Source organism: Vulpes lagopus, chromosome X, assembly GCF_018345385.1.
Source record: "Vulpes lagopus strain Blue_001 chromosome X, ASM1834538v1, whole genome shotgun sequence".
NCBI lineage: Eukaryota > Metazoa > Chordata > Mammalia > Carnivora > Canidae > Vulpes > Vulpes lagopus.
Window position 1 is genome coordinate 48,753,545 of NC_054848.1, and position 27,408 is coordinate 48,780,952.

General features: G+C 40.8%; 1 protein-coding gene across 12 annotated transcripts in view; it reads right to left on the reverse strand.

The window, feature by feature from the left end:
• The window catches only part of ARHGEF9 (Cdc42 guanine nucleotide exchange factor 9), a 206,497-nt gene that overhangs the window by 126,688 nt on the left and 52,401 nt on the right, over positions 1–27,408 (reverse strand). For 6 of the 12 annotated variants that reach the window (XM_041741718.1, XM_041741724.1, XM_041741720.1 and 3 more), the window contains one exon: positions 7,324–7,503. The exons of 3 other annotated variants lie outside the window; for them this stretch is intronic. In XM_041741718.1, coding sequence (XP_041597652.1) covers positions 7,324–7,503 — 180 coding nt within the window. Of the gene's footprint in view, positions 1–7,323; positions 7,504–26,261; positions 27,193–27,408 lie in introns of all 12 variants that reach the window. 3 more of the 12 variants (XM_041741722.1, XM_041741721.1, XM_041741723.1) reach the window with 2 other exon arrangements.

The following is a 27,408-nucleotide window of genomic DNA, read 5'->3' on the forward strand; positions in this document are numbered from 1 at the left end:
GTGGTTAGTACCTCACAGAAACAACCTCATCACCTGGCGATAAGTTGTTACCTATTAATGTGTCAATGGTCCCTACCCTCTACTCAACAACTGTAGTGTTGAGCCAAATCCTTCCTGCTCCACTGGGCAGTTCCATCAAATCAATTTGAATGTACTGTTCTCAGTGGATGCAGAATGGTAAACGCAGGTAATCCTGATTCTAGAATCATGAAAGAACTTCAGACTGGTGCAGATAGGGCCTTTAGAAACCACCTGGTCCAACCCTTTGAATTGTCAGTTGAGACACTGAGGCCCAGGAAAGGAAAGGTCCCTGCCTGACATTCCCCAGAGAATTGGCAGCAGAGCTAGCCCTTCAAATCAGGTCTCTGACTTCTCAGCCCAATGTTCCTGCTACTTTCACTGTGCTCTTTCTGCACGATAATCTGTCTAATGTTTTCTCTCTCCATCCCCAGGAACTCCACCATTCCCTATTCCTCTACAGAGAATGCCCCCTACTCAACACAATACAAACTGATCTTTGTTATGCCTACGTGACATATTTCCAATAGAGAAGAACCATTCAACCTCAAAAGGCTAGCATATTTTCTGCCTAAAGCTCCCTATTCATTTCCCTCTCTTGTCCTCTTAGCATCATCTACCTACCCTCTTGGCTCCTCTAAGACAAAAGACTTAGCAAAAGTCAGCCTGTAACTCAAGTTTCCCTGGGTCTGAGTACCAGTCTTAGTCAAGAAAAGGGGAAGATGGTTATGTCCCTTAAGGACTGACACGTTCAATTGATCAGTCCAGCCTTCTTGCTTAAAGCTCTCATATACATTGCTTTATCCAGATACTCTGAATGGCAATGGTACCTACATGTCTCTAAAAGGATATGGCACCTATATAGATGTCAGACTCTCACGGCTGGATCTCTAATAGGAATAGTCCACATAAGGACTGAGCCCCCAGAACCCTTTGTCTCATGACTGATATCCTAGAGATTTGCATTCAGCCTTCATGTCCTCCAGAAATTAGTACCCTGTGTTAACTTGAGGAATTAAATCCATTCTCAGAACAGAAAACATCAATTTTTTCATTCAACACTAAGGCATCCCAAATCAAGGTTCTTCAAGAAGACTCACTTCTTAAAACAAGAAGAGAAACCCATGGGTTCCTAAGTATGGTTTCTCTGGTGATCCTCCAATAACCAGGGCAGAATACCTGGAAAGAGTCCTTTCAAGATACCAGATAGCTTTAGCCCTTGTCTACCTGGCTGAAGAAGGCAGCTGTGCTAAGTGCTAGATAGTCACTTTTGTTTGGTGCTTAGTAAGTACTGGCAAGGAGATATTAATAGTACTAGCAATGAGAAGCCATGAGGAGAAAAAGAGGTTTACTCTGACTCATAATGTTATCTATACTGTTGAAAAAGAAAATTATATATACAATTATCATTATTTTCCAAAATTTCATACTTCCCAAAGAGCACTCAATCAATCATGGTCTTTCTTTCCTCAGGTGATGAAGACCACTAAGGCAGATTAGACATTTTACTAGGGAGGCCCAAGGTAATCTTCAAATGAACCTAGGGGATTGGCTACAGAGAGAAAAAACAAGCCGCAGGTCCCAGATCACAGCCTTCAACTCAGGTAGCCAATCAAATCGCTGATTCATTTTATGGATCAACAACTGGGCCTCAGAAGGAAAGATCCACCACCAAGAGAACAATACAAAGTGTCTTCTACTGGTGCCAACTCTTAAATAATAGCATTTGCCTACTACAAAAAGCAACATATTTCAAGAAATTAGCTTAGACTACAGTATAAGGGTTATCAGCTTTAAACAAGGAAGTAGAAAAGTAGTTCAGGTTTTCCTAACAACTGCTGGCCAGTTCTCAGAAGTTCCAGGTGATTAGGTTATAAATCCTGCCTGATGGCTATAGTATACATCATATTATCTTAAAGTTTGCTTTAAATCTGGGTGATTCTGGGTTACCTGGGTGGCTCAGTGGTTGAGCATCTGCCTTTGGCTCAGGTCATGATCCCAGAGTCCTGGGATTGAATCCCACGTCAGGTTCTCTGCGTGGAGCCTGCTTCTCCCTCTGCCTATGTCCCTGCCTCTCTCTGTGTATCTCTCATGAATAAATAAATAAAATCTTAAAAAAAAAATAAAAAAAAATAAATCTGGGTGATTCTAAGAGAGACTTAAATTTGGAAATCACCTGGGTCAGGCAACAACAACAAGATTTAAGGTTTTCTCTGAGCTGAAGATGGCTCCATATTAAAAAAAAAAAAAAAAAACCCTTTCCAATTAGTCAAAGGATACACTGATGATCTCATCCAAAACATGTACATAGTGAGATGCCATTAAAATGGATTATGTGAATGCATTTATATGCATTATATGTATTAATAATGCCATTTGAAGGGATCCCTGGGTGGCGCAGCGGTTTGGCGCCTGCCTTTGGTCCAGGGCGCGATCCTCGAGACCCGGGATCAAATCCCACATCGGGCTCCCGGTGCATGGAGCCTGCTTCTCCCTCTGCCTATGTCTCTGCCTCTCTCTCTCTCTGTATGACTATCATAAGTAAATAAAATTAAAAAAAATAATGCCATTTGAAATTCTACTATGGAAAAGATATATCTCTATAATCTAGGGAGAAAGGTCCTTCCTGCTAATGTTAACCTCAACTCACAGATCCTATAATGATTCACCTCTAGGGCCACAAATAAGACTGTCTACATAGATGGTTCAAGCTGAAGTCCTATATTCATTTGAAGCTGGAGTGGACAAATAAGGGCTGGCATAAATGAACTAATCACGAGAAAGCAAAACACTGCTGCCATTAGCCTGGAATGGGACATTAAGTGAAAAGACAATGACAGCCCTCAACAACCAACAATAGCAAACCCTGGGGAAGATGAAGAATCTGATTCCTAGGGTTACCACACTCTAATGTTTAAAATGCTCAGTTTCAACAACAAAAAAATTACAAGGCATACAAAGAAACAGGAAATTATGGTCCATCCATGGGGAAAAATGATAGAAATTACATGAGAGGAAGCCCAGACATTGTACTTATTAGACAAAGATTTTAACCATCTTAAGATTCAGGTCTAGGTTCAAGTGCCACCTTTGTCACTAATTCTCTACATAAGTAAGCAAGTCACTTCCATTCTCTGGATTTATGTCTCCTCAAAATTTATACAATGAAGAGTTTGGGCTGATCACTGGTCACAAGCTGGGACTTGGAGAGACAATTTAGACTACAGATATGTTTCATTTGTCCCTCAGAGTGTTTCTTTAAAAAAAGTGAATCACTGGTCAACATTTAAAAAATATGGAGATTTTTACATAAGATCCAATTTCTGGATTTTCTTGAAAAAAAACTGGAAGATATCAAGCTACTAGACTTTCCTTCTTCTTACACCCTACCTCACCAATAAGGACCATCCAAATTACTTTTGTTCACTTTAGATTGCATAGATTTTCCAACTGGATGCAGAACCAGACATACCCTAGTCTCAAATTGCTTTACTCAAATAAATTAGTGGCCTAGACCTTATAAACATTTAAGTTGGCCACTGCTGACCAAGATAAGTCTTTTCAGCTGTAAATCTACTATGAGTGTAGGCTTTCATACAAGTGAAAATCCTTCCCAAAATGTAGCCAAGAGACTCTACATAATTAAAATCCAAGTAATACTCTGAAACAGTGAGCTTCCCTATAACAGGAGTTTTATTTCTGTGACATCTGATCTGTACAATTGCAAGGAATGACAATAATGACCTGATTAGCTCATCCTTTCATCTTCTGCTTCAAGTCTGCCCAGAAACCAGATAAATCTAGAATTTGAGGAAACAAGGAAAATACATGCTGATGGCATCTGAATGGGCTCTTTACTTTCTGACCAAAACCATGCTTTATCACACAGACTTCACGTGTCCTGTACTTATCCTGCCCTCAGTGGGCAATAAGTCCTCCCCAGGCCATGGCTCAGAGTTAGAAACAAAGCTGCATTTTACACAGTGACAAAATAAAAAAGCCTGAATGATGTGAGATTAGGGCACAGCTTATAAAAGGATGACTACCACAGGGGTGGGATCTGCTACATCTAGTACTTTCATATGCCAGCAGTCTGCTTTCAGCTCCCAGGGAGGAAATCAGCCCAGAATAGCAGCTGGAGATGTCAACAGCTAGATATGGGGACCAATGTTTAGCAAGCTGTAATTTACATAACCTAACCAACTGCTAGTAAGGTACATCAACTCCTGCAATGTTCTTGTGAAGCGTTATCCCAAGTTCAGAAGGAAGAAAATCTGAGAACACACATGAACGCACACACGCACACACACGCACACACACACACAGAATAAAAGTCTGAACAACAGGAGAGGCAGATATTTGACTGTCTAGAAGACACAACTAGCAATTTCTTGTAAAGCAGCCAAAATGGTATCAAAATTCCTAATTATAGGAAACCAACATACCACAGGTCACAAAGGATTTTCACAAGACTCAATTATCCCCAGTTTACAAGGAAGAAAACGGAGTTTCAAAGATGTACAAGAAACTGCTCAAGTTGCACATTTAATAGCATAACTGAAGAAAGAATCTGGGTTTCCTACAAAAGTAAAAATAAACTATCAGGACTTCATCAAAATAAAAGGCTTCTGCATAGCAAAGGAAACAATCAACAAAACTAAAAGGCAACTTGTAGGGTTGGAAGGAGATATTTTCAAATGACATATCTGATAAAGGGTTAGTATACAAAATATATAAAGAACTTATACAATTGAACACCCAAACAACAAATAATCCAATTAAAATGATCAGAAGACAGGAATGGACATTTTCCCAAAGACATACAGATGGCAAACAGACACATGAAAAGATGCTCAATATCACTGATTATCAGAGAAATACAAATCAAAACTACAATATGATATCATCTCACACCTGTCAGAATGACTAAAATTAACAATACAGGAAATCACAGGTGTTGGGAAGGATGTAGAGAAAGAGGAAACCTCTTGCATTGTTGATAGGAATGCAAACTGGTACAGCCATTCTGGAAAACAGTAAGGAGGTCCTCAAAAATAGAGGAACTACCCTATAATTCAATAAGTGCACTGGTAGATAGTAACCAAAAGGATACAAAATCATTGATTGAAAGGGATACATGCACCCTGATGTTTATAGCAGCATTATCAACAACAGCTAAACTATGGAGAGAGCTCAAATGTCCATCAAATTATGAATGGATAAAGAGGATGTGGTGTGTGTATGTGTGTGCGCGCGCGCGCGCGTGTGTGTGTGTGTGTGTGTGTGTAAACAGAATACTACTCAGCTACAAAAAGTGAAATCTTGCCATTTGCAATGATGTGGATAGGGCTAGAGGGTATCATGCTATGTGAAATAAATCAGTCAGAGAAAGACAAATACCATTATGATTTCACTCATATGTGGAACTTAAAAAACAAAACATATGGCCATATGAGAAGGGGAAAAACAAACAAACAAAAAGATGAGAGGGAAACAAACCATAAGAGTCTCTTTATGATAGAGAACAAACTGAAGGTTGATGGGGAGGAGGTGTGTGAGAGATGGTCTAGATGAGTGATGAATATTGAAGAAGGCACTTATTGTGATGAGCCCTGGGTGTTGTATATAAGTTATAAGTCACTGAATTCTAGTCCTAAAATCAATATTGTGCTGTATGTTAACTATCTAAAATTTAGAATTTGAAGACTCTGATGGAAGATGTCATATAGATAGAAGAAAAAGGATTGGATATTTCATTTGGAGATTCTCAGGACCAGAGGATTAGAAATCATTTTGTTTACTTCTCTGCTTCTGAATACTGTCTTCATCTAAATCATTCCAACCAGATAACAGTGTTTTCTGGGTTTACAGCCCTCCAAGGAAGGAAGTCTCTTTTAACCATTAAGATCTTTTGGGGCTAATACGCTGGTGACAGTGACCATGAGGAGGATAATGATGGTGATAAAACAAGTTATCATTTGCCAAGTACTCACTGTGTGGCAAGAACTGTGCTAATCACTTTACTCCTTTGTGTGATCTCATTTAATCATCATAAAAATTCTGTTATCCTTATTTTTCAGATGATGAAATCAAAGTTCAGGAAATTGAAAAATTTTGCCAAAAGCAATGGAGTTGGGAGGTAGTAAAGCTGAAATTGCATTTTGTGTTGTCTAATTCCGGGAATAACCTGCTCCTTCAATTATGTCACAATGTCATCACTGAAGTCTTGTGGGCTTTCATCTTCCAAGAGCCCAAACCAATCTGATCTTTTGTTGGACATCAGATATCTTACAGAATAAACTAACAAAAGATGATAGGCTATAGTAAAGATGATCATAAAACATCCTGATATAGCTTTGGTACTTGTACTGCCAAAGTTGTCACCATGTGAATTATTTCATTCACTGTGATATCCACTGGCATGAAAGAATTATCAATACCATTTTGTGGATGGGGGGAAAAAATCACAGCTCAGAAATACTAAAGAACAGATTCTAGCTTATAACTCTAAGGAAGGCCAACAGTTGGGACACCAGGCCAGTGCTCTTACATCATAGCATCCTGCCAATTGGTGACCCAGAGGGAGCAGAAATTGCTAAGGAACCCTTTCTCAAGCGCCCCTTCTATTAGGGGCTAGGTTCTTCATGGTGCAATGTCAAAAGGGCCAAGGTCTTACAAGCATCAAGCTGCCCGCTTCCCAACCCTCAACACATTTTAGATCCCAGTTACCTGACTCAAAGTAAGATCTGCAGTCAGTAAACTGTAGCCCCTAGAGGGTAGGGAGCCTACACTCATACATTAACATCTGAAGACAACACACAGGGGTGTTCATACTTCCCTAATAAGAGAAAGAAGGCAAAGCAGACAGAGGAGTAAGGAGGGGAAGGAAAGAGAGGGATCTATAAAAAGAAAGAACAAAAAAGGGGAGACAAGGAAAGTAATAAAAGAAAAGAGATAAGAAAAGTAAGTTCAAAGCAATATAGAGTTAAAAGAGTCTTCAAAAACCATCCAGACCAAAGGGAACTGATTTGTACAAAGTCACAACACGTCAGAGTCAGGAGGCAGAATATGGGGATTGTTAAATTAAATAAGGGGGAAAAAAAAGAAAAGAAAAGACTCAAAATTAGAAGGGAAAAGATTAAAGAAGGCCTAAGTCCTGGGTAAAAAACAAAAACAAAAAAAGGTAGGGGGAATGTGAGACGAGCCACCGGAAGAGAAATGAGCAGAAAAACAGAGGCTGGTGAGGGGAAAGCCATGGGCAGGTAGCCAAGGAGACAGGAGAGGAGAGTGAAGGCTGACACTCACCCTCACAAAGCTGGCAGGAAACCATCCCTCCTCATCGTCGATCTGGCCCCACCACCAATCCTTGTTGGAAGCATCCAAGACTTTGATGACGTCGCCAGCTTTAAATGCCAACTCCCGGTTGGCCATGGTGACGTGATCCCATACTGCCTCAGCACTAACGATGGAATCTCCAGTGATCAGCTTAGGAGACAAAATGAGAATGTGTTCAGTCCACACAGCTGGCTACCTTACTTGCCCTTTACCCCACCCACACAACTCTACTATTTATGGAAAAGCTGACATACTAGTGGTGAAGGGCTGGGGAGAGGGAGATGGCACTGGGAGCACAAGCTCCACTGGACCACAAGACAAACAATACTTGTCAACTTTCCATTAGCCAGTGGGTGGGATAACCCAGAATGTGAATATGGACTACACAGGCCTCATGCTTTTATTCCTACTCATAAGCTCCTTCCCCAGAGAAGAAATAAGGTTCCAGTGCATCTTCCCTTGGTGCTTCAAGGCAGTCATAGGTCTGGAATGGATGAAGAGGTTGAAATCAAAAGCTAAAGTGAAGCTCAAAAATATTTGCTCTAAATTCTCTGTGTTCCTCCTCTTTTTCTCCTCCTCGTTGGAAATGACCAATTGAGAATTGGTGTTACATTATTTAACACCACTGTACCCCACCCCCAAAGGGTTACAGACCATGGCATTCCTCACACACAATGGACTCCAGTACTGCAGACTCTTTTTCTCACCCACACATTATGCCATCTAGAGAAGTCATGGGTATGAAAGAATATGGCTTTCTGTGATGCCTTACTCAACCTTGGCACAGATTCACTCAGTGATTTTTTTTACCACCACCCTGTGAGATACATATGGAGTCTAGGTTGAATCCTGCATTTGATAGATGGCATAACTGAGCCATAAGGAAGTTAAAGGGTGAGCTCAGGATCACCCAGCAAGGCAGGGGCTGTGCAAAGACCTTAACCCTGGTCATTAAACTTTGTGACCAGCAGGACTGGGCTACACACAACAACAGGAAGACATCTATCCCAGTGCCATGTCACACACACACACACACACACACACACACACACACACACTCATAACATTCGCCTAAGCATAGTGATGAGGATAAGGGTGGGGGAATAGTCTGTCTCTTTCTGGGTGCCATCCTGACCCCTGTGTTGTTCGTTTTCCTTTTTCCCCAATTGGTTCCAGCCTATATAGGCCATCAATCTTCCTAGCATTTAGAGAAACAGATCCCAGAACAGAGTACATATGGCCTGTCAAGGCAAAAGATTTAAGAACTTCTCCCTTAGAACTAAATTTCTGAATATGTTGTCTAGAAGTCAACTTTTCCATCAGTCTGCTTTGATGAAGGACTGATTCCCCAAGGTAACTCTAGCTCCACAAGACCAAAGGCAACAGTTCGAGGACAACAGAGACAGAATATGTAACATGCATCCTCTCACATAGGTCTGCCTTTCAATATACCAACTGAAGAATAACCCTATGATCATGAAATTAACACATAACACATTACATACATAGGAAAATACACCCCATACTAAATTTGACTTAGTTAAGTCATTCTGTTGGTCAGGTAAGGCATACTGGGAGCTCCACAGCATGGATGCAAACAAGATTTCCAACAGGGCTTTTATAACACCCCTTTCAATGACCTCATGCTTCACTATTTACAAAAATATATTCACATCTACTGTATCACTTAATCCTTACTGAATGACTACATCTCACTATTACCCATATATTTTTCAAAAATTTTATTTATTTATTCATGAGAGACAGAGAGACAGAGAGAGAGAGAGAGAGAGAGAGAGAGAGAGAGAGAGGGAGGCAGAGACACAGGCAGAAGGAGAAGCAGGCTCCATGCAGGGAGCCAGACATGGGACTCGATCCCAGGTCTCTAGGATCACACCCTGGGCTGAAGGCAGTGCTAAACCACTGAGCCACCCAGGCTGCCCTATTACCCACATTTTAAAGATAAGGGAACTGAGGCTCAGAGAGGTGACCTATCCTTTGTCCAGTCATACAAATAAAAAATTATGGAGCCTGGCCTTCTGACTGCATATGCTCTAACACCCATGATACTACCAATGTCTACTCATTAGCTATACTGAATTCATAGAACTCCATCCCTAATATTACAAAGCAGATGACTCCTATTCATAAAGAACTACAGAGAAGGAGATATGGACAGCCACCTTTAGCCCACCAGTGGCCCTGTCTATGAGATTTTTTTTTTTATGTTGAAATTGCTTTCTTCCAATTGCACTAAAAGTCAATTTCTTCTTGTTCTGGCCTCAGTGGAGAATTGCTGGTTACTGGTCTCAATAAAATAAATCTCCATAAAGAAAATCTCCCTCTCCTGACAAAGACATGTTCCAGCTGGTGTTGTTAGAGTTCAATAAGAATATACAGCCCCATGCAGCCTGGGTTGCTCAGTGGTTTAGCGCTGCCTTCAGCCCAGGGCATGATCCTGGAGACCCGGGATTGAGTCCCACGTCGGGCTCCCTGCATGGAGCCTGCTTCTCCCTCTGCCTGTGTCTCTCATGAATAAATAAATAAAATCTTAAAAAAAAGAATATACAGCCCCAACTCACAACACCATGAAGGCTTATGGCTTAAATCTATATCCTTGACTTTTTACCAAAGGTCAAGCATATTTTAATATCAATTACCAACCCTCTGCTCATGATGCTACCTGTGATGCTGTCTGAGGTACTCTAGGCCCAGGTCTGGCTGATTTCACTGTCTGTGCTCTTTCTACAGTACAGTCATCTTTTTAGCAATTTTATGTTCAGCTTTTCCCAAGAGCAGTTGGCTCACTCGTGTCCCCATTTAGTCCAGCTGACCTGCCTGGGCCCTCAGATCACAGAACCCAGCTATACACTAGACAAGGCCAATCTAGGATCCAGTGGCCATAAACCAATTGTAAACCTATTGTCAGGGCCTACATAGAATCAAAGATAGTAAGAATTGGACAGCATTTCAAAGACCATCACCCATAAGCCTTCATTCTATAGATCAGGTATGATATAGCAGGAGTAACTTGCCTATAGTCATCCGATGGCCAGCTTCCTGGACCACTATTCCCCCAAAGTAACATCATAGATAGAGAAGGTAGAAAAGAACACTTGGATTTAAGACCTTCCTCTGCTACTTGCTAAAGGTGTAATGATAATGATGATGATATTAGCCAATATAGAGTATTGCTCTATGTCAGGCACTATTCCAAGCACTTTACACACATTAATCCATTAAACCCTCACAGAAGCCCTTTGAGGAAATAATATTATTATTCCTATCTTATAGACAAGGATACTGAAGCTCAGAGAGATTAAATAATTTTCCCAAATTTACATAGAAAATAAGTATTAAAGATATAATTCAAATGAAGCTACAGTATGGCTTTAGAGTATCTGCTCTTATAAACTATGGTGCCATTGGGTCAGTTTCTTTATTTTTTTAAAGATTTTATTTATTTATTCATGAGAGATACAGAGAGAGAGAGGCAGAGACACAGGCAGAGAGAGAGAAGCAGGCTCCATGCAGGGAGCCCGATGTGGGACTCAATCCCGGGTCTCCAGGATCATGCCCTGGGCCGAAGGCAGGTGCCAAACTGCTGAGCCACCCAGGCATCCCAGATCAGTTTCTTTACCTGTTAAACATGGATAATTCTACATACCTACCTGTTTCCATTTTAATATACTAAACCTAGACTTGATGGATATGTGTGCAGACATGAAAGAAGGGCTAATCCACGAGAGAAGGAGTTGTATGGGGCTCCTGTGCTCTTCAATCACAAACAGAAGCAGGAATAAGGGGATACTACTCACCCATCCTCTGGATTGTTTTACCAGTGAATTAAATCTGGGTTTGAAATTGGTTTCAAATCTCCCTTTTTTTGTACAGGATTGACTTAATTTGTTATGATTTTTAAAATAAATATGCACTTTGCTCATCCATTTTCCATCCAACATTCATTCAGTGACCCCCACTATCTATATACAGGGGTCTTCTTACTGTGATTCAGACACAGTCCTTAACTGAAGATCAAAGACCCTTCAAGAACCAACAGTGAATGTCTTTCAAGCAATATGCAAATATGGTTAAGACAAGCAAAACTAGCTTCAATTCTTGGCTTTTCAACCTTAGAAAGTAACAATGACAATGGGAGGTGAGGAAAGGAAGAGCCAGAGAAACAAACCAAAAAGGAACTTTCAGCATGTAATCAGGATACCGAGAAGTGCAATATCACAAAAGCCAAGGACAATAGTTTCAAGCTATACAACCCCGGGCTTCAGTTTCTTTATAGACAAAATGGGGATAATACCTGCCTCAGGGTTGTGGAGAGGGTAAACTGAGCACTAGATATGCAGTGCCTACTGCAGCACTTAGTGTATGTTGGCCTAGTACAAGGCTTCAGAGGAAGGGAGTAATATATGTGCCTATTGGGCTCTAGAATGATTGTGTGGGACATTGAAGATAGATCTTAAAGAATGGGTAGGATTGTAACAGATAGAGGCATTTGAGGCAGAGAAATGAGGAGTGAGACTACAAAAGTTCTCAAAGGTAAGGACTACAGGGAATTTGATAGCAAAGAGGTAATAGAGTCTGGAAAGGGCTGGGAAGAGGGGCTTGGGGAGTGGGAAGGAAAGCTTGAAAGGTAGGCAGGAGTTCTGTTTGAAGGCTCTAAAATTTAATTTGAGGAAAAGGAAGAAATCAAAGTTGATTTAGGGGTGGAGGAGGTGTTTCAAGTCAAAGTGTGATGATTAAAGCATGAGGGATGATTAATGCTCATTTGGGAGGGTAAAAAGAGGTGACAAATTTTCTCTTCAATGTGTTGAATATAGGGGGCCAGAAGGACATGAAGGCATATTTGAAGTTCAAGATATGTCAGGAGAGATAGTTGTATAGGTTTTGGAATCAATGGCCCAGAAATTGTGGAAATAAAGGAAGTTTGCCCTGGAACAAAGTGCTAAGAAAGAAGACCCAAAACCTAGGGAAACAACAACAATGAGAGGTCAGGAAGAGAAGAGAAGCCAGAGAAACAACCCAAAATGAAGCTTTCGGTACATAAGTAGGACACCACGGAGTGTAATCTTGCAAAGGTGAAGGACAAGAGTTTTAGGTAGCTGGAGCTGATATTATTGAATGGTACAGAGCTATAAAAAGAAGAAAGCCAAGAAAAGGCCATTTGAGAGTGGCTATATCAGGGGTTAAATTCTTTATATCTTAAACTAGTTTATACTCCTCCCCTAAGCAAAAGCCTTAATTTCCCAATTATTCCCACCCTTCATCCTACAAGCCCAATATAAAGCCAAGAAATGGTACTAGGTACCCCAATAGCTCCTGGCCTTAGGAAAGTGCTGGTATGACTTCTAACAGAATAATTCCTAATCCCCAGGACATTTCAGGTATAGCACCAAATATAGGTTGGCTCTTGCTCAGACTTGCCAGTGAGTGGGACACACAGTGTTCTGCACCCGTACACCAAAGACACTTTGGACATGAATAAGAAGATGGGGAGGGGGAAGAGTCATAATATATTTCTTAAAAGATGATATCCTATTTATTTTTGTCTAGGTTTCCCAGGATAATCCTAATTTCAAACATTCTATCCCATCGATACTACAAGTAGATACATCTGTTATCAGACCCATGTTTCCTGATTTTTACCCTGGAAATATGACCACCACACCCTAGAGGCACTGACCTCTAAGAGATTGACTTCTAAGCCTGGTCTCTTGTCAACAATGTGGCATGTGTCTACAGCTAACTTGGAGTAGGCTGGGGGCCCTTTTAGGTGGAAGGAAAAAAGGCAGGGAAGAAGTGACAAAAAAAAGTAAAACAGGGAGGAAGAAAAGGAAGGAGGGAGGAAGAAACATATTTGTTGAAAACATATGTTAGGGGGATCCCTGGGTGGCCCAGCGGTTTAGTGCCTGCCTTCAGCACAGGGCGTGATCCTGGAGCCCCTGGATCGAGTCCCCCATTGGGCTCCCTGTGTGGAGCCTGCTTCTCCCTCTGCCTGTGTCTCTGCCTCTGTGTGTGTGTATCTCATGAATAAATAAATAAAAATCTTTAAGAAACATGTATTAAGCACTGGGCAAGGGACTTTGTGATCTCAATCTCTAACTCTCCAAGGTAAACATTAATAACCCTATTTTTTAACTGAAGATAACCTGTGGCATTAACCAAGTAGCTCACAGTCATTCAGTTACAGGTGGTAGAGCAGATTTGAATCTTTAGTAGGCCTTACTGCATAGCTTTGCTTTTGCCAATCACCCACAAGAAGGCAGAGAGAGAAGGCTCCCAGCTGGTTTCTCTTTCCAGGCATATCAGCACATCCTGTGAATGATCTTGAGTAGTAGTTCTCAACCTCTGGAAGACTTGTTAAAACACATATTACTAGACCTCCAAGTTTGAGTTTCTGATTCAGTTGGCCTTTTAAAAAAGAAAGATTGTTATTTATTTATTTATTTGAGAGAGAGAGAGAGAGAGAGACAGCAAAGCATGAGCTGGGGGTAGTGGCAGAGGGAGAGGAAGAAGCAGGCTCCGCACTGAGCAGGAAGCCAAATATGAGGCTCAATCGCAGCACTCTGGGATCAGGATCATGACCTGAGCTGAAGGCAGATGTTTAACTGACTGACCCTCCCAGGTGCCCCAATTCATTGGTCTTAAGTAGAAGTTTCCAGGTGATGCCTATGCTGCTGGTTCAAAGACACACTTGGTGAATCACTGCCCTGGAGGACCTTCATAGTCTAGGTTTCACCCTTGACTCTCTCGGTGCCTCATTATTCCCAGAGATTCCCATGTTACCCTGTAAGTTGGGCTCCCTGACGATCCTCAAAGTCTTCGTCAGTGGTTGGTAAGTCTGAGAAAGGATACTTTGGGTCATGTAAGGAGTATGCATAATGCCAGGCCTTGCAAACATAGAAAAAAAACCTGGGATCCCAGGTTATCCAGAGACATAGCACTTGTCTTCCATTTTTTGCTTTTGCCCTCTAGCTGAACAGTACCACCCCTAAATAGTTATTTAATTAGCCTAGGTGACTACCAGAAATATTAGAGTTTTAATGGCAAGGAGTAGCAGAAAACATTAAAAAATAAACATATGTTGGGCAGAATAGCAAATGTGTCAATTGCCATGAAGGTAGCTGAATTGGACCTTCCTTCTGAGAAGTCTCACAGGAGGATAAGAAGGTACTTGAGGCATTTTTTTGCCTCTAAACGGTTTTCTCCATTGGTACCTGCCCCATCCTCTCAGAAGGTCCCCTCCCTCAACAGCTAGGCATGGACAAGAGCAAAATCCTTTCCTTTGTTCCTTTTAAGCACATCTAAAATAGGATGGGATTTTATTCTCTCTCCTGAATAGCCTTTTTAATGCAGTCTTATAAACAGATTCTGGCTATATTGCTTAAAGTGTTCAAGGACAATAATCTCCCCCACTTCTGGAAAAGTGTGACCTGGGCTATTCCAACAACAGCTAGGAGGCACCATGATGTGCAGCAAAGACTGGCTATTGGAAGAAGCTCTGCTCATTGAATGATCTTGGGCAAGTCCTTTACCTGTCTCGGTTTCTTTATTAGTCAAGTTACAGACTTGAACCAGACAGACAACCTCTTAATTTGCTTCCACTTCTAGCTTTCTATTGAGGCTAGCATTTCAGCTTCTCAAAGGACAGATATTTCATTATTACAGCATATTTTTTCTTACCCTCCTGTGTGCTTGATAGGATGCTTTTACTGCTCTTAGGAAAATGAGAACTTGGAGCTAACTAGCCCCTTCCTGAATATAACTCATTCAGGCATTACTGGTGACAGGCTAGTCAGACTGGCTGGGAAAGCTGAAAAACCACTTTAGCTCTTGAATACCCCAATCAAAAGTCAGAAAAATCATTTTCCTCATGACATCAGCTCTCTTACCTCCACTTTCATATTTCGAACTTCCTGCTCTTCATTTCACTGGATGGTGTGCTATCACCTCCAATAAAACATATGTAAAACTCATCATATACCCCCATTCCCCTCCTTCCTAAATTTTCCCATTTCTGATACCTCTTCTTGGCTTGCTGATTTTTCCTTCCAGATGTCTCTCAGATATGACCTTTTATATCCAACCTCCCATCCTAGGTCCAGCCCTTATCACCTAAGTTGCATCCCAATTGGCCTTCCTGCTACCGACTAAGCTACTCCTTAATGATGCATTTCTCAGAACTTCTTTGCTTGTGAAACTATCCACACTCAAGAAGCCTCAACAACTCTCTCCTGTCAGTCTTGCAAAGCCCCGCCTATGGATCCAGCCCTTATCTTGACCCTGGCAAGGACCTTCCACTCTGGCCAACGGATTCTCTTGCAGGCAGATATACTCCTACTTCTGTGCCTCTGATTTACCCAAAGTCATATCCATGGTTAAGTACAGGAACACTGGAACTAGGCTGCCCCTTCTTAGTTGTGTGATCTTGACTTGCCTGTTCATTAATCCCTCACCTGATGACTAGATTGTATCCTTTCTCCCTTTGCCTCTTTCACTAATTTCTAAGTAGGATAAAAAGAAAATAAGGCAATATGGATTTATTCAAGTTGTCAACCAGAGTGTTATTCTCCAAACAACCAGAGGGTACACTTGTGAATAGATCTAAACAATCTGCTTAATTCATAATGAACAGCACTGTTTTTAGCCTCTACAGTCTAAGCCTTAAAATAAGGCAAGTTCTAAAAAAAAAAAAAAAAAAAAAAAAAAAAAAAAAAAATAAGGCAAGTTCTGAGGCAGATCACAACAACAGAATTAGCATCTCTGTCAGGTCTCAGAACATACTATGGGGCTAAGAAAATTATTTACAAAATATGTACCAGGTGGCCTATAGAACAGTCTGTTGTTGATAGGATTTATGGCCAGGTGGTTTGTGGGGTGGGCTGCTGGTTTTTGCTGAAGATGTGCACAGGTGCTTGATGGTCATCAAGGAGAAGAGAAAAGATTCCCAGTAAGAAAAACACCACTATGAATATTTTTTAAATTCCAATTGGTTTTTTTCCCTGATGACTTAATAGTTCACACCTGGCTGATTTCGGCTTTTTTTTTAATTTATTTTTTATTGGTGTTCACTTTGCCAACATATAGAATAACACCCAGTGCTCATCCCATCAAGTTGAGTTCAGCTTTAATCTGGGTGTTGCTATCACCCATAACTAAATAATTTCGTTTCTGAGCAGAATAATTAATGAATTTAAGTGATTATGGCTCTAAATGTACTGAAAGGAAGTATGCAAATATCATCTTTTCATGACATGATCATTTTTTCCCTACTTGGTTCATGTGATTTGGACATTGGCTTCCTTCAATGTCCCATCGTACCATCCATTTTTCACTTTAATAAAATAAAATATCTTTTTTTAAAATAAAATATCTATGGTTGGTTTCAGTAACACCTGACAGACACAAAACCTAGCTGGACTGGCTTGATTTAGAAAGGTGGGCCTAGATGAGGTTCAGGTCAGCAAAATGTATCACCTGAACCAAAGGCCAGTATGTACTTTGGTCATAAGCCAGAACCTAAAAGTTTGGGAATCCTAGATGAGCTTCCTAAGGTATGAAGGACATTTTCCTCATTCATTATAGACTAATAACAAAAGGCTACACCTTTCTGTACCTCTTCCAAAGAAGCTGCATGTGATCTTAGCTATAATAGTGACCAAACATATATGAAAGAAGGGGAGTTACTTCCTTGGTCTGGACCTTAGCAATGGACTCTTCTGACATGAAACTTCAGCCACTAGCTCAACCTAACAGGCCCAGGAGTTAGTAAAGTGAGACCTAGCTACTGCCCCAAAGTTCATGATGTTAAGAGTCTGGTCTTGTTGAAGAATTAAGTCCTTTAGAGAAAATGCAGCCAAATAGGTCAAGGATTGGACAGATCATGGAAAAGACATGTTTCTGGACCACCAACCAACCATGATTCTGTTGGCTAGAGAAGTCTCCCACCCAGAGCATCTCCCAACATGATAAACATTACCCTGAATGTCCAAAATACTGGAAATAATAGTTACTGTCAAGTTATTCTAGGATCTTTTGGCATTACCCAGATGTCTCCGATCCATTAGACTAGTCATTCAATGTGTGGTCCACAGACCTGCTGCTCAAAATCACCACAGACTTCTTAAAAAAGCAGCCCAAGTGATCCTGAATCATACATCATATTGAAACCAAGCATCTTAAACTTACTAGAACCAGAGTCTGAAATACAAGAATTTCATCTTACTGCACTGGATCATTTCGAGGAAACCAGAATTTCTGAAACTCTGTCTCCTGGCTTCTCCTTGTATTAGATTCCAGGCAGGTTAAGGAGTTACAGTAGTTTGTCCAGGAGGATCTTCTCAGTCTGCCTTGAGAGGCTATCTGTACCTGTTCTCTTGTACCTCTACTCTGGCCCCTGCCCTGACCTTTAGCCCTAGTGGCCCTAACGGAAAAAATCCTTACAGCATGTCTCTATCCTATAGTCTAGAAGCAATTTCCAAGAGCTGTGCTCAGTCTATTCGTCAGACTCTAATATTCTAAGAGACAAATTATTAGTAAAACAAATAGAGAATGACTCAGGAATGCTCTCTCCATGAGTTGAGACAGAAGCATACCATTCCAAACTGGAGGTTACTCTGACCCCACCTGTCTCTTGAGTCAGCTTGGGCTCCATCTCCAAAATACTCCTGTCTTGGGCATTGTGAGCTGCTTCTTGGACTTGCTGTGAGTACTAATTTCCAGCCACCCACTGGAGTCTCTTTGTTGCCTTCAAACCTTGAGAGATGGCCAGGCCAAACCTAGGGAAGAGGTGGGGAGCTCAAAGAGCCCCCAGTCCCTGAGGTGACCTAGACTTATCCAGGAATCTGCATCTGGGTTCTTGAATTTCTTCATGTGGTTCTACTGGGACCAACCCTGGGATCCTTAACTTTTCCTGGATTGTGACTTGAAGGCCAGCCTTGGACTTTCTGGAGAAGTGGGGGTGGGGCTTCTCTAGGTTTACAGAAGGGGAGGGGGAGGGGACTAGAACTACATGAAGAATCTGTCCTCCATGCCTCCCACATGCATAGTTCTATACTCATCAACACCACAGCCAGAGGGTGGGTGGGCAAGGCAAAACGAATAAAGGAAAGTCATTTTTTATCCATTTGACAGATGTCGTGTTAAAATATTGTAGGGGAAGGAGGGCTGTAGGTGGGGGGAGGAGCAGAGGAGGAGATAGGTTAGAACTAATGGTTCTAATGTGGTCTTTAAACATGGCCATCTGCTCTAAGATGATGAGAACAGAAACAGAATTTATAGGAGCATTTTGACCTGTTCCTCCTTTATCTGGAGAACAAAAGAAAAAATACATATATTTCAATCAATTTAAACCACCTTGAAGTCTACTAAGCATGTCCACCAAGGACACAGGTTTACAAAGGTTCTGAGCCTTTCCAAAGACAATGTAATTATCTCCTGGGGAGTGCTTACAATCCAGAAAGGAAATCTGCATTTAAACAGCCCATCAGAAAGGAGAAGATAGTTTCCAGTGGCTTATTGATTTCCCTCTGCCTGTTGGTTCACAGTGAGAGAAAAGACATTGGCCAAGGCACTATGCAGTGCCTTTGGTCCCTGTCGGCAGTTCTTCCTGTTCAGAGATGAGCCATGTTTATAGCAAAGCCTAGCACAATCCGGGGTTCCCAGCATACATGGTAAATACTGGATCGGTGGATGGCAGTGGTATTCAGTGAACAGCCACTAGATCAGGCCCCGGGGATAGAATGGCTGAGTCGGCTTCCCTTCAAACAAAGGGATACATCTAAATTGAGGCTGTCAAAGAGGACACATGAGAAGCACAATCAGACCCACCCTCAAGGCCTGTGAGGGATGGCATTGGGTCTTTGTCTGAAGGAAAAGTAGTTCTGCTTATAACAACAGAATTTCAAGTAGGTCAGCCAAGCTTAAGTAAGACACCTTCTATCTGTCTGGGCTAGGTGAAGGAGATGAGGGCAGAGAAGGGAAGGCCCAGGGCAACTAAATGAGGGACAAAGCATCCAGTACAGTGCTAGAATTTGAACCTATGCTTCTTGACTCTATCTCAGGTTCAAGACCCTGACGGTGGATTCTTATACTTAGAGAAGCTCAGGACTGGAGATTCTCAAGAACTAGCACACCTAGTTCAGTCCAACATTTTACAGATAAGAAAACTGAGGTTCCAGTGAGGAGAAGTTACCTAACAAGTAAATTTAGTCAGTGGCAGAGCCAAGATTAGAAACCAAGCCTACAGTATTTCAGAAAGATAGTTGTCAATTATTTTGGATAAAAAAAAATCATCAATTGGTCAAAAAAAAAGGAATACCTATCCCAGTTTCTAAATTACTACTAATTTACTATTTTTTAAATAAAATTTACACAAAAATAGAGATTAAGTAATGAGATTAGCAATTTAATATATAAAGAACTTCTCATGTTTTCCCCTTAGCTTCACTTTGAAGATCACTGTTTTAGACATTTTCTTGTCCTCTTTCCTCCCTCTGCTCTACAGATATCACCCCTTCAGTACTATAACAATTACTGCCTCTCCTACCTCCCAGGGCTCCAAAAAAGTCTGACCCTGTTAATTAAGGGGTAAGAACACCTCACTTTGAAGGCTAAACACAGACACTTGCAGAATTTCTCTCACCACCAAATATCTTTCCTAAGGAATTTCAAATTTAAATTCATACTAAAATGCAAATGCGGGATGCCTGGGTGGCTCAGTGGTTAAGTGTCTGCCTTCGGCTCAGGCCGTGATCCTGGAGTCCCAGGATTGAGTCCTACATCAGGCTCCCTGCATGGAGCCTGCTTCTCCTTCTGCCTGTGTCTCTGCCTCTCTCTCTCTCTCTGTGTCTCTCATGAATAAATAAATAAAATATTTAATTTTTTTTAAATTAAAAAAATAAAATGCAAATGCTAGTGAAAAAACAATGGTATGAGAAGAATGGACTCCAGGGCTGGTTTGGTTACTGATTTGTGGTATGAACTTGGGCAGATCTAGATTCTCTCTGAGCTACTTGGATTAGGTTACCTCAAATGAAAGTTGGGGTCATCTTTGAAAGATGCTGTTGCCTTGCTTCTAAAAGCAGGTTTCACACTAATAAAAGAAAGGATAAGAACCATATGATCCTCTCAACAGATGCAGAAAATGCATTTGGCAAAATACAGGATCCATTCTTGATTTAAAAAACCTTCAACAGGGCAGCCCAGGTGGCCCAGTGGTTTGGCGCCACCTTCGGCCTGGGGTGTTATCCTGGAGCCCCAGGATCGAGTCCCACGTCAGGCTCCCTGCATGGAGCCTGCTTCTTTCTCTGCCTGTGTCTCTACCTCTCTCTCTGTCTGTCATGAATAAATAAATAAAAGCTTTAAAAAAGATTTTTAAAAAAAACCTTCAACAAAGTAGGTATTGACAGAACATACCTCAACACCATAAAGGCAGTATATGAAAGACCCACAGTTAATGTCATTCTCAACGGGGAAAAACTAAGAGCTTTTCCTCTACTGTCAGGAACAAGACAGGGATGCCCACTCTCACCATAATTATTTAACATACTGCAGGAAGTCATGGCCTCAGCAAACAGACAACAAAAAGAAATAAAAAGTATCCAAATTGGCAAGAAAGAAGTCTAACTTTTACTGTTCACAAATGACATGACACTCTTATGTAGAAAATCTGAAAGGCTCCACCAAAACATTGCTAGATCTAATACATGAATTCAGCAAAATTACTGAATATAAAACCAACATAGAGAATCTCTTGCATTTCTATATACCAATAATGAAGCACCAGAAAAAGAAATCAAGGTATCAATCCCATTTGCAATTGCACCAAAAACGAAAATATACATAGGAATAAACCTAACCAAAGATATAAAAGACCTGTACTCTGAAAACTATAAAACATTGATGAAAGAAATTTAAAAAGGTCACAAAGAAATGGAAAGACAGTCTATGCTCATGGATTGGAAGAGAAAACATTGTTAAAATGTCTATACTACCCAAAGCAATCTACACATTTAATGCAATCCCTATCAAAATATTATCAGATTTTTTCATGGAGCTAGAACAAACAATCCTAAGATTTGTATGGAACCACTTAAGACCCCAAATAGCCAAAGCAATACAGAAAAAGAAAAGAAAAGTTGGAGGCAACGTGATTTTGGTCTTCAAGCCATATTACAAAGCTGTAATCATCAAGATAGTATGGTATGGCACAAAAACAGACAGATCGATTGAACAGAATAAAAAACACAGAAATGAACCCACAAGTGTATGATCAACTAATCTTCAACGGGGCAGGAGAGAATATTCAATGGAAAAAAAGACTCTCTCTTCAGCAAATGGTGTTGGCAAAAACTTGACAGCAACATGCAGAAGAATGAAACTGTACTACTTTCTTACACTATACACAAAATTTATTTCAAAATGAATGAAAGATCTAAATGTGAGAAAGGAAACCATCACAATCTAGAGGAGAGCATAGACAGCAACCTCTTTGGCACTGGCCATAGCAACTTGTTACTATATACATCTCCAGAGGCAAGGGTAACAAAAGCAAAAATGAACTCTTTGAACTTTATCAAGATAAAAATCTTCTGCACAGTGAAAGAGACAATCGACAAAACTAAAAGGCAGCCTATGGAATTGAAGAAAATATTTGCAAATGACATATATGATAAAGGGTGAGTATCCAAAATCTATGAAGAACTTCATAAACTCAACACCCAAAAAAACATATAAAAATGGGCAGAAGACATGAATAGACATTTTTCCAAAGAAGACAACCAGAGGGCTGACAGACACATGAAAAGATGCTCAAAATCACTCATCATCAAGGAAATACAAATCAAAACCACAATGAAATACCACCTCATACCTGTCAGAATGACTAAAATTAACCATCCAGGAAACAACAGATGTTGGGGAGGACGAAGAGAAAGGGGAAACCATTTACAGTATTGGTGGCATTGCAAACTGATGAGTGGATAAAGAAGATGTGGTACACACACACACACACACACACACACACAGGAATATTACTCAGCCATCAAAAGAAATGAAATCTTGCCATTTACAATGAAATAGATGGAGCTAGAGTGTATTATGCTAAGTGAAATAAGTCAGTGAGAGAAAGACAAATACCATATGATTTCACTCACATGTGGAATTCAAGAAATAAAACAGATGAACATATGGGAAGGGGAAAAGAGAGAGAGAGAGAGAGAGAGAGAGAGGAAAGCAAACCACAAGAGACTCTTAATGATAGAGAACAAACTGAGGGTTGATAGGGACGTGTTTGGGGGATAGGCTAAATGGGTGATGGGTATTAAGGAGGGCACCTGTTATGATAAGCATTGGATATTATATGTAAGTGATGAATCACTAAATTCTACTCCTGAAACCAATATTACACTATATGTTAACTAAATAGAATATAAATTAAAAATTTTTAAATAAAATAAAATAAAGCAAGTTTTGACAAGAGACAGAGGGGAGGTAAAGGGAATAGAAGGGAGGCAAACAAAACAAAATAAAACAAAACATGGAAACAAGGAAGTCAGAAGAGGTATGCATTGAGATAAAAAGGTCAAAGACAAAACTTGACTCTTGAATTTTTACCATGAAACACCTCTACCCAGAATAGAGCTCCAGCTCAGGGATGGCCTTTGTGTTCTACTTCCAGAAGAAAGGGCAATGCCTTCTCCATCCAGCTCAGGCCATTGAGTTCAAGTCATCCAAAGTAGTTTCTTTTTTTTAAGATTGTATTTATTTATTCACGACAGACAGAGAGACAGAGAATGACAGAGACACAGGCAGAGGGAGAAGCATGCTCCACGCAAAGAGCCCAATGTGGAACTCGATCCCAGGATTCCAGGATCATGCCCTGAGCTGAAGGCAGATGCTCAACCACTGGGCCACTCAGGCGTCCCACATCAAAGTAGTTTCTATGAAAAGAATAAGCAGCACCATTTCCATGTGCTTAGCACATTACAGTTTCTAAGTTGCTTTCACATCATTTCACATTCATAAGCTCACTGTATCCTCCTAGCAGCTCTGGAAGATAAGCAGAGTAAGAATAAGACCTTAATTTTAAAGATAAGAAAGCAGGCCAACAAGCACATGAGAAAATGCTCTGCATCACTTGCCATCAGGGAAATACAAATCAAAACCACAATTAGATACGACCTCACACCAGTGAGAATGGCGAAAATTAACAAGACAGAAAACAACAAATGTTGGAGAGCATGTAGAGAAAGGGGAACCCTCTTGCACTGTTGGTGGGAATTTGAACTGGTACAGCCACTCTGGAAAACTGTGTGGAGGTTCCTCAAAGAGTTAAAAATAGAACTGCCCTATGACCCAGCAATTGCACTTTGATTTACCTCAAAGATACAGACGCAGTGAAATGGCAGGACACCTAAATAATATAATAACATCTATCCCAATGTTTATAGAAGCAATGTCCACAATAGCCAAACTGTAGAAGGAGTCTCGGTGTCCATCGAAAGATGAATGGATAAAGAAGATGTGGGATATACATATAATGGAATATTACTCAGCCATTAGAAACGACAAATACCCACCATTTGCTTCAATGTGGATGGAACTGGAGGGTATTATGCTGAGTGAAGTAAGTCAATCAGAGAAGGACAAACATTATATGGTCTCATTCATTTGGGGAATATAAAAAATAGTGAAAGGGAATAAAGGAGAAAGGAGAAAAAATGAGTGGGGAATATCAGTGAGGATGACAGAACATGAGAGACTCCTAACTCTGGGAAACAAACAAGGGGTGGTGGAAAGGGAGGTGGGCAGGGGTTGGGGTGACTGGGTGATGGGCACTGAGGGGGGCACTTGATGGGATGAGCACTGGATATTATGCTATATGTTGGCAAATTGAACTCTAATAAAAAAAATATTCAAAAAAAGGAAAAACTACACCATAACAACATTCATTCTCCTGGGACTGACAGATGACCCTAAGCTACAAGTTCTGATTTTATTCTATTTCTCACCTACACACTGAATGTACCTGGAAATATGACCATCATCATACTCACTTTTGTGGATCTTCACCTTAAAACACCCATGTACCATTTTTCACAAAATGTTTCCTTCCTAGAGATCTCATTCACAACTGCCTGTATTCCCAGGTACTTGTATAACATAGCAACAGGTAACAAGGTCATCACCTATAATGCTTGTGTCATCCAAGTGTTTTTTATTGACTTCTTTGCTGTAACAGAATTTTTTCTGCTGGTTGCCATGTCCTATGACTGCTATGTGGCCATTTGCAAGCCCCTGCATTATATAACCATCATGAGCAGCAGAGTCTGCAGAATTCATATTTTTTGCTGTTGGTTGGCTGGATTGTTGGTCATAATCTTCCCAGTTATTCTGGGGCTAAATCTGAAATTCTGTGACTCCAATTTCATTGATCATTCTCTCTGTGATGCTGCTCCCCTCCTGAAGGTATCATGTTCAGACACATGGCCCATGGAACAGGCTGTTTTAATCTGTGCTGTGCTGACCCTCAGTTTGACCCTTATGTGTGTAATTCTATCTTATATTATCAAAACAATTTTAGGATTTCCATCTATCCAGCAGAGAAAAAAGAAAAAAGGCCTTTTCTACCTGTTCTTCCCACATGATTGTGGTATCCATCACCTATGGCACATGCATGTTCATTTATATGAATCCTACAGCAAAAGAAGTGGCTATTAATAAAGTGGTTTCACTACAGAAAGAAGAAAGAAGAAAGAAAGAAAGAAAGAAAGAAAGAAAGAAAGAAAGAAAGAAAGAAAAAGAAAACAGACTTAGACAAAGGAATTCACTCAACTATCCCAGGAGAAGAGGCCAGAAGAGAACCTAGATCTTCCAACTCACAGTACAAAAAAATGTTTTTCTTCTAATAAAAAAAAATGGCTGAGTGCTTCTATGTGTCAGAGGTAAATCTAAGTTTTTACATATACTAACTGATTTGATCCCCATTTTGAAAATGAAGAAACCAAGGTGTGAAGAGATGAAGTGATTGCTGAAGGTCACAGAAAGCCAGAATGAAAACCCAAGTAATTTGACTTTGGAACCAGTGCTCTTGGGCTGCCTGGGTGGCTCAGTGGTTGAGCGTCTGCCTTTAGCTCAGGGCGTGATCCTGGGGTCCTGGATCAAGTTCCACATCAAGTTCCCTGCAGGGAGCCAGTTTCTCCCTCTGCCTGTGTCTCTGCCTCTCTCTGTGTCTCTCATGAGTAAATAAATAAAATCTTTAAAAAAAAAAAAAAAAAAGAACCAGTGCTCTTAATCTCTGCTCTCCACAGCACATCCACATGCCCCACAGGATCAAAGAACCTCCATGATATAGCAAGGCATATAACAGTGTATATATTACCATAAAAAGAGAAAAGTGAATATATACTTATATATATGCTTATATATCCATTGAACATTTCTGTGGAAGGACTCCCTGGATGCCTATGCAGAGGAAGCCAATGGTTGGAGGGAAGGGGCAGGAGGGAAGTATTTCACTGTGCACCCACTTATATCGTTTAGATTTTGATCATGTGAATGTATTTCTTATTCAAAAATAAAATAATAAAATGGGTTGGGCAAAGCTATGCTGGGATCACTCTTAGCCTTACAGATGCTTTTCAATGCTGGGCCAAACTTTTCCCAGAAATCAAGTTTGCAACATTTAGGTGATCATATAGTTTTGGTTCTTCAGGAACCCTATAGGCAGTAAGGAAAAGTGGAGGACATCAGGAGCAAGGACTTCTTCCTAAACTAGGAAAAGCAAGGTCAGACCTATACCTATACCTGCCATCTGCCAGAGGAAGCAACTTGGAATGGCAGTTCTGACCCTGAGAGAGTATCTTATTTAATTAGAAACAACAAATACCCACCATTTGCTTCAACGTGGATGGAACTGGAGAGTATTATGCTGAGTGAAGTAAGTCAATCGGAGAAGGTCAAGAGAGCTGGGGAAACTGTGTGGCTGCTTCTTGGCAGGACTTCAGCAGTTCAGCCTTCCCTAGCCACCTCTTTAAACTCTCAAACATGAAGAACAGAAGGTGTCTCTCATTTTTCCTCTAGTTTCCCCACTCTAGAAACTGTCTAATCCCCCAGAAAGGACAATACCATAGTCATCCAATAGGTTTTAGCATCACAAGTGAAAAACAACACTTTCAGTTAAGCTCCCTAAGCCAATCAGGGGGCCATAAGAAAATTAGTGGCAGGACAGATGAAGAAGGACACAAAAGGCCATCTTTCCCAGTGTCTAACACCCAATGCATGAGCTCCACAAATTATTCCATATACTTCCTCTCACCACTCAGTCTCAATGTATCTCTCCAGGGCTCAGAAAGGCAAAAATAAACAAGCTAGAAAGGCTCCAGGAAATCTGGCCCACCTCAAGAGTCTGTGGTGTACAAGGAAGAACACACTAAGTGAGAAAAAGTCAGCTCAGCTGAGATTTAATCTACATCAAGGCCAGGTGAGAATCAGCCAAGATGGTCTCAAGGGACTCTCCCAGCTTTGGTTCTTGGATTTCCTCTATCTTATCCCTCAAGAATTGGTAAAATACTCCACAGATCAAGGCCCTCAAACATTTTCTCAGATAACCTTTTGACCTAAACCCTTACACAGGTCAGCCACACAAAGCTTCTATACCCAGGAAGCTATGAGAAGGTGGAGGTAGCCAAGGTGGATCAAGTGTTTTCAGGGACCCTTCTGAAGTAGCATAAGTGGGCAGAACAATTCCCTCTTACAATATAGCTTAGAATCTTCTCCAATGCTTCACCGCTTCCAACATACAGGAGACGAGTAGGATATGAGCTGCCACAGAAAGGATGAAAGGTCAGTCAGTGTGCCTCTCATGGGCAAGCAGGGCACTGCTGGGAAGGGTAGGCCCCAAGTAGCACCCCATTTTCTTGCTATATGTCAGAGATAAACCTAAGTTTTTAATACATATTAACTTAAGCTGCCACCAGCAGCTTCCTTTGGCACTGTAATTCTGGCTAGTAACTTGGGACTATAGAAGGAACACTGAAC